Below are 15,470 nucleotides of genomic sequence, written 5' to 3'. Positions count from 1 at the left end.
CCCCCCCAACAAAAACAACATTCGTTTTTTTAAAAGTAAGGTTTTATGGTGCTCGCAACTGCATAAGGTCATATGAGCGCCGAGGGGTGGATGTCAACAGAGGAGTCCGAACGGGGAATCTGCTCACCTTTAGCCTCAACAGCACAAAGTCTGCTTCGACAATCAGGGCATTCAGCAATAACCATTTATCACGTTCACTTGTCGTCCTATTATTTAGCGACTGAAGGATCTTTTCTGAATCTTTTGGCTTTTCATGACTGTTTTAGGGAGAGTACAGCAGTGGTTTCCGTTGCCTTTTGCTGGTTTGTTACAGATTTCTCTGCTCAGTGGCGAAGCGTCTAGATCTATATAATCAAATAATCACTGCTTCCCTTCCTAATTTTGAAACATTGTTGCAGTCAAATTCACGTATAGACGTAAATCTCATAAATTAAATGTAAAAAGACGTTCATAATCCCCAATGAGCAATAGACTAGATCTATGTCTAACCTTCAAAACCGTTTCATTGCCTCAGAAATAGCCTGTTCACCCCTATCGGGCCACTTCATAAGCAGTCACAAGCTTTGATTAAGTAAGCTTAAAGTGAGGCTGGAGGAGTCTACCAAAAGAGATGGAGGGAACATGTACACAGCACTCAAAACTGTTTCATTGCCACATATACCCTGTTCACCCCTTTCGAGCCACAGTTATAAGCAGTCACATGCGCTGATTATGTACGCTAACTATTACACTGGTCGAGTCTACCTCACAGATGTGAGGGGAACTAACTCCTAATAATATCTTGACTGCTGCGAGTGCTTATTTTTTTCCCTCGACTTTTTAACGTCCTATAATCAGATCGTGACCTTGATTATGACACCGGCTCTTGGCCGCGAAAAGCTAGATAAAAACAGCCAAATGTGAAATAACAAATTAATAATTGGCATGTTCTACCAAATAGTTCAGATTGCCTGGTATAACATGTCATTGTTCATTGTAGTACATGTACTGACATCTCTGCTCCTTTCATTGGTGCTCGTGTATTCAGATATCTAAAGTTAAATTTAAGATTAGTTAGAACAAATATTTAATGAAATATTTTACAGATTATTTTAGCGGTTGAATATGCATACAACATGAATTCAGAATTTGTTTTCCTTCACAACTCAGTGTTGCCACCTCCAGTGTCCTCCAGTAAAGATTCTTGTGTTAGTGTGATATCTCCAGGCCCTATCTGGTTCCATCTCACTTTGATTACCCTGTAAAACAAGTCAGCCTTCGCCCATGTCTCTGCTTGCCTTTGACATCCACTGACAACCTACAAAGCAGTGGGGCTTTGGTAGGATTTACGGTGCCTCCCGTCGCCAAGATGGTTCCTTCTTTGACCGAGAATATTAACATTATGATATGAGGTACTTATTAAAGCCGGGTCTCCTCTGCTCTCCGCGACCTTCTTCTGACCTAATATCTAGTGAAGAAGAAGAAGAAGAAGAAGGAGGAGGAGAAGGAGGAAGAAAAGGAGGAGGAGGAGGAGGAGGAGGAGGAGGAGGAGGAGGAGGAGGAGGAGGAGGAGAAGAAGAAGAAGAAGAAGAAAAAGAAGAAGAAGAAGAAGAAAAAGAAGAAGAAAAAGAAGAAGAAGAAGACGACCAACAACAGGGACCGGCAAACCCCTTGCCCACATAGGCAAGAAGGCCTCTTTAAACAAAAACAAAAATCATCAACACACACTGGACTGTATTAGTAAACATTCATAGAGAATGCATGCATCTATTTTAATTTCATCCGACGACATAAATTATTTTTTAAGTCGATGAACTCTTCACGTTTCAATTCATACATACATATGGTACAACAGCGGCATGGAGGCTCTTCATAAGCATGATATACATGACATAATATTCCACAACATACAATGCAAGATGGCTGCTCAGGTAAGAACTATACCAGAATAATATTCGCAACACTGTTTGCGTCATTTCAAAGCAGAGACCAGCTGAAGCTGTACCCATACAAGTAAGTAACTATGCTGTGACATTGCTCATGACAATAGCAAATCAGTCAAACGTACCCCACTTTTTCTCTCTCTCTCTCTCTCTCTCTCTCTTCATCCCTCAAGTTCCTCTCTCTCTCTCTGCCTGTAAATAATGTAAACGAGCACATTTTTCCCAAGTACAGAAGATCAGATAGATCTAGTTTGATGCGGTTTGACATAATGGCAGGTCACATCAATAGTAGCACAGAGAGGCATTAAGAATTACAATTGCAATCAAGTATGTTGTCACCTGACGACCTAATCTTATTAAACCGTATACAAATATCAGTAACCTTATAAGAAAAATACCGCCATACTCTCTACTCTACTGCATAGCTCAAAAGTGTAAAAAAACCCCAAAAAACCAAAACATGTTTAAAAATAACAACACATAAATGTGAAAAAAGCAACACCAGTGAAATGAGGAAATGAACAACTCCTCCTAAATAAAAGTTATCAGCGTACATGATTAGGTATTTGAGCACAGTTTTTCTGATTTCTGAGCAGTCTTGTGTCACCATTTATTATTATGAGTGTGAGGGTATGTGTGTGCATGTAGATCAGTGTTAGGCTGTGTGCATATGAGAGGGAGGGAGGGAGGGAAAGAGAGAGAGAGAGAAAGAGGGAGGGAGGGAGGGAGGGAGGGAGAGAGAGAGAGAGAGAGAGAGGGAGGGAGGGAGGGAGGGAGGGAGGGAGGGAGAGAGAGAGAGAGAGAGAGAGAGAGAGGGAGGGAGGGAGGGAGAGAGAGAGAGAGAGAGAGAGAGAGAGAGAGAGAGAGAGAGAGAGAGAGAGAGAGAGAGAGAGAGAGAGAGAGAGAGATGTTCACTTGGAGGCAAACATGACTGTATACATGTGTACATTCATCCCTATTGGTTTTGGGAAAAATGTCAAAGCTTTTTATTATTCCAACAAGAAAAGACGATAAATGTAGTCCTTATCTTATACTGTACTTGGTTTACAGATAATCACCTCGAAAGCCTGGTCTTTGGACGAATCAAACAGCAAAATAAATGACAACTGAAGACTCCAAAGTTAATAGCTCTTTATAAAACTGTAAAACACAAGTAGCTGACTGGCTTCTGATCTCTTCACAGCATCTGTGTTTGGTTAAAATTATAAGTCCAGTTTAAGTAGCCTATAGATACAGCAAAGTAAAGCTCTGAAGACAACTCATCTTATAGGATCTTAAGAATTCCTCATCAAAATCAAACGTAGAAAAAATATGACAAAATATAAATTTTTATAGATTTGTAAGAGAGAGGTACAATATAAAATATTAAAGAGTGGGTTTAATACTTTAATAAACACTAGATCTAGATCTACGTCATCTAGGCGGCAGAAGCGGCGAATTTAACATACATCCATGAAGGAAGAGTGCTTTAAAAACTCCCCACACAACCCTAGTTCAAGAACTCCTCACTATGAACTCAGCCAGGATTTCAGCTATTCGTATAACCAGTAAGAAAAGTTAAAAAAAATAATAAAAAAAAAAAGAAAATGTGTCAGTGTTTTCAATCTTCTTTGACAAAGTCTAGATTATTCAGGAGAAAGGCTTCCGACCCTGCCTGTCAGGACCAATCCGGGCTGAAGAGGGATACCACATCACAAAAGAAAGGCCGAGATACTCAATAAAAATTTACTCCGCACTCGGATATCAAACTCGGGCCTACTACCTGCGACAAAAAAGCGCCTGACCTCTACGCCACCGACACTGGTGGTATTATTCCCAGTAAGAGAGGAGTGTGCAAAAACAGTGAAACGAAGAGAGTGAAAATGAAGTTAGATGGGGCAGCCCTCAATGTCTATGAGCTAAGAACATACATATCAGTACATCGCACACATGTATTTAAGTACTGTATTTGTAACACTTTGACAAAGTTGCAAAATCTTTAAAAAGCTGCTGAGCCATCATTATAATGGATTCATGCGCATTTGCATTGCAACAAGTAAGGGTAAAAAAAAAAAAAAATTCCCTCAAATTTCTTTCATTGTCTGCAGACAATTTCTGACCAAGACTTTTGGGAATGGCGATTTCCCCCAATTAGTCACAGATTGAGTAAAGACTGAGTCATTTAGAGGGTTGTCAATTTGTCAAGAGGCTTATCAGGTGAGTCACCGGGTGCGCTCTTAGGTCAGTCATTCCCTTGATTGTTTTGTGAGTTACAATCACACACACGCATCATGTACGCACACACACTCACTAAAGGTCACACGCACGGTCACAAATGGACGCACATTCACATACGTGTGTACCTTAGAGCATTGCTTGTGATAAAACTGACAGTTTTACATCACTTTCAACACAGATAAGTTATAATATATGTGCCAAAGATTAGAGGTGTTACAGGAGGGTAACAAACAAAGAAAAGAAGGAGGACAGCTCAGAACAATTTAGATGTTTGGTAGGAAAGAAGGAACAAACCACACCAGGGCACCCGCCAATCACACATTTCTCAAAAACTATCTATTCAAAATTAACCAAGAGTGACCCTTGTCTTAAGCCCACTAGATGCCATTACTCGTTGAACTTGAACAATAACTATAGATTAGTTATATAAAATAAAAAAGCTGTACAACCTTTAACTTTAAATATTATTTTTAACACTTCCAGCCCCAGCCATTTTTGTGCACTCCCTAACCCCAGTCCCAGCCAGTTCAGCAGTATTTCAGAAAAAGAGGGATGCATTCTAAAAAGTGATGTAGTAGTATCTTAGTAAAATTAGATTTCGATAATAACATTAACAATGTCTAAAGGTAAATGAACAAATATTATGAAAATTAAAATCTAATTAGGTTCGCTAGTTTAAAAAAATGAGCAAATTTGGTATCCCCAGAAACGGAGAATATGTGCGCTTGGGACGGTGGGAGGAACAAGAGCAGCTGAAAATATACGCGCACGAGGCTGGAAGGGTTAAAAGAACTTAAGGGTTTGAGCATCTTGCCTGACTTTTGGAAACAGCTCCCCCTGTACAAGTACATGTACAACCTCTTAAAAATATTGAATCATATTACCGACAGAACCCCCCCCCCACACACACAAATTATCTAAAGCTAACCAGTTGTACACCTCTCACCCACTTACGCCAAAACAACAGCCACCAGACGAAAAAAATAAAACATGATACAAAACCAAAGAAATTCTTTTAAAACCTCACCGATTCTATTAATATGATGTAAGAGCGAGCCACGCACATCTTCATTTTGATAGTACAGTCACAGACATGCATTAGCACTTCCTATCCCTTGATACAAATACAAGTGTAAAAAGGCAGTACTAGCTGTGACAAATTGCTACCTTAGAATTAAGAAGTTCTACCAGTGCAGTTCCTAGTTTTGAGAAATTTGACGTCGAGACATTTCAGTTTCACAACATGCCAAGCTTTTTCGAATACAATTCTTTGAATTTCTCTATAACGACTTCGAACAATATTATGATTTTGTTAGAACAGATAGAGTATTTGGTTTCTGACACGCTAAGGTCTTAGTAACTCAAAATGGCTAAAAATGTCAAATAGAACTTTAAAATTCTAAGGTAGCGAAATGTGAGCCTTGGTGTTGCTAACATAAGCATCTCCAGACACACGTGTGCTCATCAACACATCTCACAGAAAGTATGAGTGTGCGTGCAGGTGTACGGGCATGTGGCTGTTGTTGTGATTAAGTCGCAGTTTATTGCCCATCAAAGCATGAACCATCAAATTTTGTTTGAGTAAAGAGATGCACATCAACACATTTAGAGCTGGGAAAAAGTAAGACAGACAGACAGACAGAAACAACAGAAGGAAAGTAAAGAAGTAGGACCTACCAGTGGCGCCCTCCAACCACCCATTCCAATTGTTTTGACAAGAGGTTAGTGGTAATGCATGTGAAACAAAAGAAAGAAATATAATGTTAGAAGGTGAACCCACATTAGAGTGCCCATCAACCAGTGCATATATGCATGTGTGTGCATTCGTAGGGGTGTGTGGGAGTGAGACAAAGCAAGACAGGTCACACATCAGTGTAAGCGAGTGTGAACTTGAGCCTGAACGCTTGTGTGAGCTTGTGCTTGAGGGAACATACACATCTGCACAAATGCGCGAGTTCAAAGCGGATGCGTGCATATGGAACCAAGCTTGCATGTGTGTGCACGTTATCACAAACACTATGGAAAGCTCCCCAAAGATCAAATACACTGTCAAGAGGGAAGAACAGCTTTCTTGCATCAAGAGACCATACATGATAAAATATGCTTGACTTCCTTATCCTACTAATAGACAGCAGTCACATGAGAGGTGAAGGACATGAAGCAACATTGGTAAACAATCTCTTGACACTAACAGTAACAGTAAGAGTCATTAAACAACATTATAAAGAAAAATCTCTTGATGCCAACACAGAAGGTCATGAAATGACACTCTTTCTTAATGCCAACACTCACACACAGAACAAAGTCATGGTGAATACATTTCCTCTTCACAAACAATACAATGTTTACAACTGTGACTCATGCTCACGGCTAATGCAGCTTTACATCAACGCACTCCTCATGAAACTAAAATAAATATCACTTGATACAGGAAACACAAAATAAATAAACGATAGAAGCCATTACTGTTTGGAATGTTCCTGTTGCATTCAACACAACAAAGGAAAATGAAGAGGGCTAAGGAGTGGAACCCACCCTTTTGGAAATAAAACTTCAAACAGATGGACTTAGTCCTTCCATTTAAACTATGAAAGAGTTACAACTGCAGCAAATTTTGCTCAGAGTGCCCAAATTAGTTCATATGTTACGTAGGAAATGGTATGCTTCAAGACAATTTTGAGACCTGCTGATTAGATAAAACTCCTAACTTTATCTTCTTGCAGTGTAATGGGCCATCTTGCCTTATGAAACAAGCAGATATGAGAGTGACTATCATTACAATGAAATTACATTGCTTCCTGACTGAGAAAGAAAAAAAAAAGTTCCCTTTAAAGAGGTGACGGGGGCACATTTTTTTTACTGTTCCATGCATCGCCAGCGATACTATTTGGACATAAGTAGTGTCATGGCTGCCAAGTATAACACATTCAGGGCCCTGATTCATATGCCCATCCTTTCCCCAACCCCCACTCCCCAAAATATGTCTGTTTTGCAGTCAATCAAACTGACCACCGTTAAACTGTGCAGTATTTTCTCTGTGAACAGCTAATGGTTTTGTGTATTTGAATCACAAGAAATATGAACACTGTGCTTAGGGTTCTATACAAATTTACATAAAAAATATAACTGTAAATTGAAGACAATGAATGCAAACCGTGAAATGTACAAGATGAGCCGTTTGACTAAATCAAATAGTTGGAAAGTCAACTACAAACTAGTTGATCTCACTTCTTGACATCATATGATAACATACTCAAATTTTATAAACATATCACAATGGAGCAAGAGAGGCAATACATTTATTTTAAAGTACAGGTAATAGTAATCTCAGAAATTTCATTCATTGCAAATCTTGCCAAATATTGATGGAAATAACCACTTTGACAAGCAAGAAAGCTGGCACAAACCAAATCAAATTTCTTCGTAACTATGAGCATTGTTTACCAGCCCCCCACAAACCAACCACACACTCATTCATACTCACAAAACGTCTACCCTGACAATGTCTATGACATCAGCGAGACATTTCTCAATTTCTCCCTCTCTACAAAACCATGAACATCTAGGCAGGCTGGTCTGCAGAAAGCATTACACCAAGAACATATAGCCTATACCACACTGCAATCATTTCAATGCATGTCAGCCATATACAGGGCCACTAGTGGGTTTTAAAAAGGCTTTAAAAAAGACACAAGAATAAGTTTGGCAAGCAAAAATGTTTACTCTTTAATTAAATACCATTACTTCAAAAAGAAATAAAAAGGGTAAAAAAAAAAAAAAAATGGCCAAAATTTAATTATCATTTACAACCTTCATAGGCTTTTGCCTGACACGGAACAAAAACAAATTTATGAACTTAAAAAAACTTATTTCCATTTGTACTTCTAAGCAAATTAGTGGAAGTAAGATTGTCAAATTAGGTTTGTCTTATTTACAGATTATCACAACAGTAATTTGTTCGACTCATGAATACATGTATAGAGAAAAAAAAAAAGGCATTTGTAAAAGTTCAGAACGTAATCTTCATATTCATCAACACATATTTTCACACTCTCCATCTCGTATCCTCCTCATACACATCATGGCATAAGCTGAAACAAATCTTCACACGTCCCATTTTGGTGTGCATATTCTGATTTCACCCAAAAAATTTTCCGCTTTTTAAAGAAAATGTGGAAAAAACATTCCATTAATCAATGTTTTGAACTTACATGTATTTTTTTTTTCGTGTTACTCATACATATTTGTTGAAATCTTGACAATTAATCCTCACAGTTGCAGTATAACTGTGCACAGAGCGAAATAACATACTCATGTTACATATCACTTGCGTGTTATATTCTTGATTTAACTCTTAATCTCCGAGGGGGGGAAACCCACTACGCCGGAGCCCTTTTTTGGTGCTAAATGTAAAAATGACAAAACATCATTAAACGGGTCATTAAATCAAAACTGGCAAACCTATTTTGATAGTTCTTCATCAAATGAATGAACTTCCGGTATAAGAAACCTGTTTTCGGAAATTGACGAAAAGAAATTTGATGTCGAAGTCGCCGTAAAGGGATGTGCCCGAGCTGCTGTCAGCAGCTCACTGGCACAGTGGTTCCGACCGTGAGCCGCTCGATAAAGAATTAAAGAAACAACTCGTAAAATTCACCTTATACATGCAGTAGTTGTAAGAACTGTATGGAGTGTATCGTTTGAAACTTATTTCGATGACACTTTCTGCGAGTAAGAGTATCAGCACAGGTGTGAATACACAAGTAATACCGTACTTATCAGCGAGAGTCTGTCATGACATACAACAGCAAACAACACATTGTACCTGCTGTAGTAGGAGAATTAGTTTTTCTGAGACTTACACTTACAGTGGACGAGACTAAAACGCTTCACACCAAGGGTCTCAAACTCGTGGGCCACAGGCCAACTGAGGCTGGCAGGACTATATTTTGCAGCCTCCACTCGACAACAAAGTCTTTGTTTTAGTTAAAGTATTACGGCACTTGCAACACAATAAAGTCATATGAGTGCCCAGGATTAGAAGTGTTACAAGAGAGTAACAAGCACAAAAAAGGAGGAAAGATCAGGATGATAGATGTTTGAAACGAAAGAAGGAGCAAACCGCACCAAAGCACCCACCATCCACCTATGACGACATTTTGCAGCCTCCACTCGACAAACAAAACCACCCGAACTCGAATCCTGTTCTAAGTTAAAAGCACAAAGGTGACCACATAGTAGAAAGCTCCTCCCCTCCCCCCTCCACCCCCAATGGAAAGACAAAAGACTTGGGGAAAGAGTGGAACAAACATTGGACCCGCTCAGACCAAAAGTCAGACGTCGACTGTAGCACCAAAAATATCACCACGTTATAGTGGGACATCCTCCTCTGTCTCTGCAAATATTCAGCAGACAAAACAAGGATGACTATCTCCAACACTTATTCTGTCCATTTCATTTAAATCAGGGACGCATTGTTAGGATCGGTAGTGATTTAAAGCTCATCTCAACACATTTTTGATTTATTGGTGTTTTTGTGACATTATGCACTCAATCACCTACTTCGCAAGATTACATCTTTCAAAGACTTTTTCCCTTTTTCTTCTCACTCGGTCATATCTGAAAACTAAGCAACACTGAACCAGGGACACGGAAAGGCAGTTGTGGTAGATATTGATTGACAGAATTTGGAGTACCATACAGATTGTGCAAAAAGAAACAGAGACATTAAAGATTTCACTGTCATGAGTTTCATAGTGCTCGAAATACGTAAAAGATGCTTGGGTGTTAGACTGTTAGACTACAATAAAAATATTCTCAGAATTCGTTGTTTTGTTAGGGAAAAATGTCTGCATGAAGAAATCTGTTTCTATACACAATCTTTGTTTTCGCAAAATATGGGCAAAATCTATGATCAGAGACAGCCCGTGGATTTTTTCCAGCTGAGGCTACTGGCTCAATAATAATGCCAAAATATCATAGCTGTACCCAAATCATTAGAAGCCACTGAGTATCAGATGCATAGAACAACAAGCCTTACGAGTCATTAACAAAAATCTTGATGCGAGAACTAATGGGAAGAATAAGAAAAAGTCTACGACAAAAGATATCTAAAACATAAGGTTAAGTGTGGTCAACCCCTTTATACAGTTGTGAATGCTGGACAGCTGGACAATCACTAAAGACAGTGAAAATAAAATAGAAGCAACAGAATTTTGCTTTCTCAGGAGACGGTTGAGAATTTCTTGGAAGGAAAAGAAACCAAATGAGGTAGTACTTGAAGAAGCCCACATGACCCGCTCGCTGATAAAAACTATAAGGAAGAGACAAATGCAATCTATGGGACACTTGGATAGAAATTGTGGCCTTGAACATCTAGCTTTCACTAATAAAATTGAAGGCCATTGAAGCAGGGGTTGACTCAGAACAATTTACTGGAAAGCCTAAACAAATGGGAGACAAGGAAAGATCAGGATAATATAGCTTTTTCTGAGAGCATCCGAACAAATGAATAAATGTCACATCATGATAGCCGATGTCTGTAGCAGACCTGGTCCTTGATGATGGTCATGGCAACTCAGAAAGTCTGAAAGGCAACCATTCTCTTTGAGAGGTTGCCATTTAAATGAAAGTCATATAATGAAAAGATATCTGTAGACAGTGAAAGCAATACATAAGGCCTGTTCAGCACCCATTCTGTCACCACCAAACTTCCAGTTCTCTTTATCAACAAAAACACTTTGCCTGTGGTGACTGTTGCTAAAACAGTATCATATCTAAAGGCTTTTTTAATCAAAGATGGCTTACTCAAGGCTTTTCTCTTTCACAAACAGCGACCAAATTTGCAATCGATTTCACTCGGTTAGGACAATGGCAAGCTAATTAAAACAGTCATTATATGTCATTAAAGCAAACTTAAAAGAGACTTAACACTAAAATGCAACATAGCAAAACGTTGTATGGTTAAAGTACATACCAAGACTACTGGGCAACAAGATACTGTTTTGTACAAACCAGTTCAGCTCATTCATTTCCTTCCTCGAGCCAAATGAAAAAAAAAATGAAGCTGAAATTTCAACCAAATGAGTTGAGTAACTAGTCCAAGATTGATAATCTTTCATCCCAGTTCGGGAACTAAAAAGAAGCAACAGATTAATTATTTCTGTCTATAATGTAGTGATTCCAAAATGGTCACCATCCAACTGATTATAAAAAGCAGCAGCCCCAAGGCTCCTACTTTGCCAATCTAATGCCCTGTCATATTTTTGATTAATCAAAAAAGAATAATAATCAAAACGAAGCTTCTACCTCGAAGACTGCACGGCTACCAGATTTTGGTCTAAAAGTTTAAGCTAAAAAACAACTATGGGAAACATCGAAGCAGTAAAGAAAGCCCGAGAGGCTGAGATCTGGGCGTGGACAGATGTCAGCTGGACAACTGAGAGGCAACTTGAATTTCTCCATTCGACACCAGCTACGACTGTTGCCCTGAGCAGTGGACATCACTAGCAACTGCTGGACTTTGGCTTGTAGTGCGTCCATCAACAGACATGGTCAGTCAATGCCAAATGTGCTTGTTTCTTCCACTGCCATCACAAGCTTTTCAAACAACATTTCTGACGAACTGTACGGGGGTAGGTCCAAACGATTGAAACATGTGTGAGCCCTGGGAAGCAGATATTGAGCAGTTGATTTAACAAAAGCAAAAATCACTTCTAAAACGGCAAGCATTCAAAAATCACTCCGCGGTTACACAGTGAAATGCACATTCTGCAAGGTAATTTAACTTTTTTTTCGGGGAAATGTATGTATATACGATCCCCCCCCCCCCCAACAAAAAACAACAACCCCCCCCCCCCACACACATAATAATACACAAAATAACACAAAAAAACATATGACTTGTATATCTGTATCGTTGTCTAACTATAGAACAGCTATGACAGAAGAGGGAGACGTAAAAGGCACTAGGCTACAAGAACAAACTTCAAGTGTTTGAATTCAGTGGTGAGAGACATTCAGGTATGTTTGCACTAATGGACAAGTCAAAAAGACAATAATAAAGATACTGAACCAGTGACGGTACCAGTAAACCACAAAAGAGCATTTGCAAACCACCCAGATATAGCACTGCTAAAAAAAGCACTTAAAAGGATTTTTTTTTTTTTGCAAGTAACTTTTTCCAACATTGACAAAAACATATATGCATAATGACGCAAAATTCACTTGCAGTTGCCTCTACCCCAGAGGTGCATCCGCGCGCGCACACCCACATACACCCACATATTTACACAAACATGCACATGCACACACACACACACACACTGCATCTCACCTGGGAAGACTGGTCACTTTCCCCCATTTTTCGATGCAGAACTTGCGTGGACCGTTGCTCCCTCTCAGAGCAGAGAATCCTTCGTATGGAATGCTAGAAGACCCTGTGACAAACTGAAGGAAAAAAGACAAGCTTAAAGCCTCGGCCACTGACGATCAAATCTCATCTAGTTACTCCTGTTACACTCACAATCACAAGGTCAGTAACAATGAATTCTCTGGTTTTAGAAAAAAAATAAAATAATAATCAACCTAAGTATAAAACGAATAAAAAATAATTGCACTTTTAAGAGGGAAAGAACATCAAAAATTATTTATGACTTTGAAACATAATATGTTCTTTTCAGAGTAATGTCTATACCTTTGGCTCCAGAATTTTTTTCTGCATGTGGACAGAATTTACTTTTGTTTGTCAAAATGGAGCAGGGGGTCATTTACATATTGGGCTTTAATTTTTCACTAAATTAAGATACAGCAGTGTTCTATACTTCATTTGAAAGAAAGGGAAGTGAATGTAAAATCAGATTATGTAAACTGCTGGGCCAAAACTCCCAATTATTCTGTAATTCATGGCAGTTATACAAACTGGACCAAAAACAAACACTGTAAAAGATATTCAAAAGATCTCCAAGCGAATGAAATTTACCTGCAGGAGTCGCAGCTGCCGTTCGTTGTCAAACTTCTCAATGGCTTCCCAGAACCACTGGATCACCGGATGCTGGTCGTGATAACCTGACGGGGGTAATTACAAGGAACACTCTTCATTTTATGATGGACATTTAAGGACTTACTCAGGCTATAAAGGAAGAGGTAGACCACACAAAACAGGGATTGAGGGAGTCAAGGAAACCCTGGGAAATGATAAAATCCCAATTGATACAGCTGCAGAGCAGGCCTACTACAGAAAACTGCATCTCCCCTCAATGCTAAAAGGATGAAAAAGTAATAATTAACATTAAGTTTGAGGACTCCTCTTCAAAGTTTTTTTCTGGTAAATATGAGGGAAAATTTCTACTTTTGTTAGTTGTATTTGAAGAATATGTAAATACAAATGCATTTTGTAATCCTTTAAATGATCCTTGCATATAACTTAAAAGAGGCAGAAACAAGGCGGCAAGCCTAAAAAAAGGTAAAGTGAAGTATACTTTCGAGTACGCATTTGCATGATAAAAACGTAATCTATTACAAATTAAATTATTGTCAATCATTTCTCTGACCCAGCAGACTGTATATCAGAGTTCCGAAGTTGAAAATGTTTTTTCTTATACAGAAAGAGGGAAGAAAAGAAATATAAAATTGTAAACTATATCAAAATAGTGTCATTTTCAGATTTCTTACATAGCAAGAAAATACACACTCAAAGAAAAAATAAAAACTGCTTTTCAACTGAAGGATTGACAAGCTGAACATTAACAAATTGTTCAAGTCTGAATTCTCTGACCCAGCAGACCCCACCCAATACCTGAGCGATAGTCTGTGTTGCGTCGCCAGTCGCCGATGTCGATCTCCACCGTACCGGCAATGACCAGCTCCAGCTCCCGGGCATCAAACGTGGATACCAGACGACCGTCCAGGACCTGGGCCAAGGACAAGTGTCAGAGAAAATATAACAGTTGGGATTCTCCTGGTTGATCTGTACGGCGCAGGACTTGCATTTTCCACCCCAAAAAAAAGTGAATTCAATTCCATTCTGTTCTTAAAAAAGGCAGTTGACCCCATTTTCCTTATTCCAGTTAATAATAATAATAATTATTATTATTATTAACAGTAAAAATAATAATAAACAGCATTTGCACGCTCGACAGCAAGATCTATGCTCTTTACAATCTCTATCAATACCCCAATAGCAGACCGTAGAACACCCAGAAGCATTCTCTGTTTCCCAGGAAGCATACAGTGCAAGAAGCTGATTAAGCGCTCAAAATGACAAGATCTTTCGTTAGTTTGAAGCTGGGTACCCATTCCCACCTGGGTGGTGGTGAAGTGACGAAAAGTTGTGTTAAGTGCCTTCCAAAGAACGTGACATTGGGCCCCTGACAGGATTCAAACCCACGACCTTATGGCTGTGAGTCTGTGAGCCTATCTACTAGGCCACCGATGCCACTGCAATTGAGTACTTATCAATCGATTGAGGCGGAATAAGTGAATGATTAGCCGCAGTACCTTAGTGTACAAGGATGTTGTATGTTGCCTCAGGGTTGAAATGGTAAATTGGGATGAAGGAGCCGGCTAAAGGAATTATTGTGAAGTCGTGAAGGCTTTTAATTTTTAATTTATTTTTCAGGGAGCAAAAAGCACAGAACAGAAGGGACCTCTCATCAGAACGGACAGAACATCATTATAAACCTTTTCTTTACAAATCAAAAGAAACAGTATGAGTACCTCTTTGTGAGCAGTTGGGACAAAAGACTACTTTCAAAGTGATGTATTATTTTTGATTAAACATATTCATTTTGTTTTAAAAAGCACCACCTTGCTTGTACTCATCTCAATTTTCAACGACTTCACCTTCAAAGTTGATAACAACATAACAGACTAGGACGATAACCAATCTCTCATCAGAAACCTCACCATATCTTAGACAATCAAAACTATTAGGAGTCTCCTATGTGTGTTACCATGACTTTTGCAAAACATTTCAAGCTGGCTCCTCCATTATAATCTCACGAAGAAATAAAAAACTAGAACTAACTCTTTATTTGTTTTAGTAAGAGTTTTATGGCACTTGCAACACAATAAGGTAATATAAATGCTGAAGATTAAAGGTGTTACAAGGGAGTAACAAAAAAAAAAAAAAAAAAAAGGAGGAGGAGAGATAAGGATGACAGATGTTTGATAGGAAAGAAGGAGCAGACCACACCAGATCACCAGCAAACCCCACCCATGAGTACTCTTCTTGGACAAATGTTTTGTTGCAAGAGTCTTAGTAAAGTTTTAGTTGAGGTTTTACGGCGCTCGCAACTAGATAAGGTCATATGAGCGCCAGAAGATTAGAGG

General features: G+C 38.9%; 1 protein-coding gene across 1 annotated transcript in view; it reads right to left on the bottom strand.

Moving 5' to 3' along the window:
- Positions 1 to 9,727: 9,727 nt before the first annotated feature.
- Positions 9,728 to 15,470, bottom strand: part of LOC101862527 (E3 ubiquitin-protein ligase HECW2) — a 43,294-nt gene continuing 37,551 nt past the window's right edge. Inside the window, exons 26-29 of the mRNA XM_005106068.3 lie at positions 13,936 to 14,050; positions 13,120 to 13,205; positions 12,475 to 12,587; positions 9,728 to 11,805 (exon numbers count right to left, since the gene is read on the bottom strand). Of these exons, the coding sequence (XP_005106125.1) occupies positions 11,694 to 11,805; positions 12,475 to 12,587; positions 13,120 to 13,205; positions 13,936 to 14,050 (426 nt within the window). The 3' untranslated portion in view covers positions 9,728 to 11,693. The remainder of the gene's footprint in view (positions 11,806 to 12,474; positions 12,588 to 13,119; positions 13,206 to 13,935; positions 14,051 to 15,470) is intronic.

Source organism: Aplysia californica, unplaced genomic scaffold (genome assembly GCF_000002075.1).
Source record: "Aplysia californica isolate F4 #8 unplaced genomic scaffold, AplCal3.0 scaffold00510, whole genome shotgun sequence".
NCBI lineage: Eukaryota > Metazoa > Mollusca > Gastropoda > Aplysiida > Aplysiidae > Aplysia > Aplysia californica.
The sequence above is the reverse complement of the archived record's forward strand: the minus strand, read 5'-3'. Positions and strand labels throughout refer to the sequence as shown.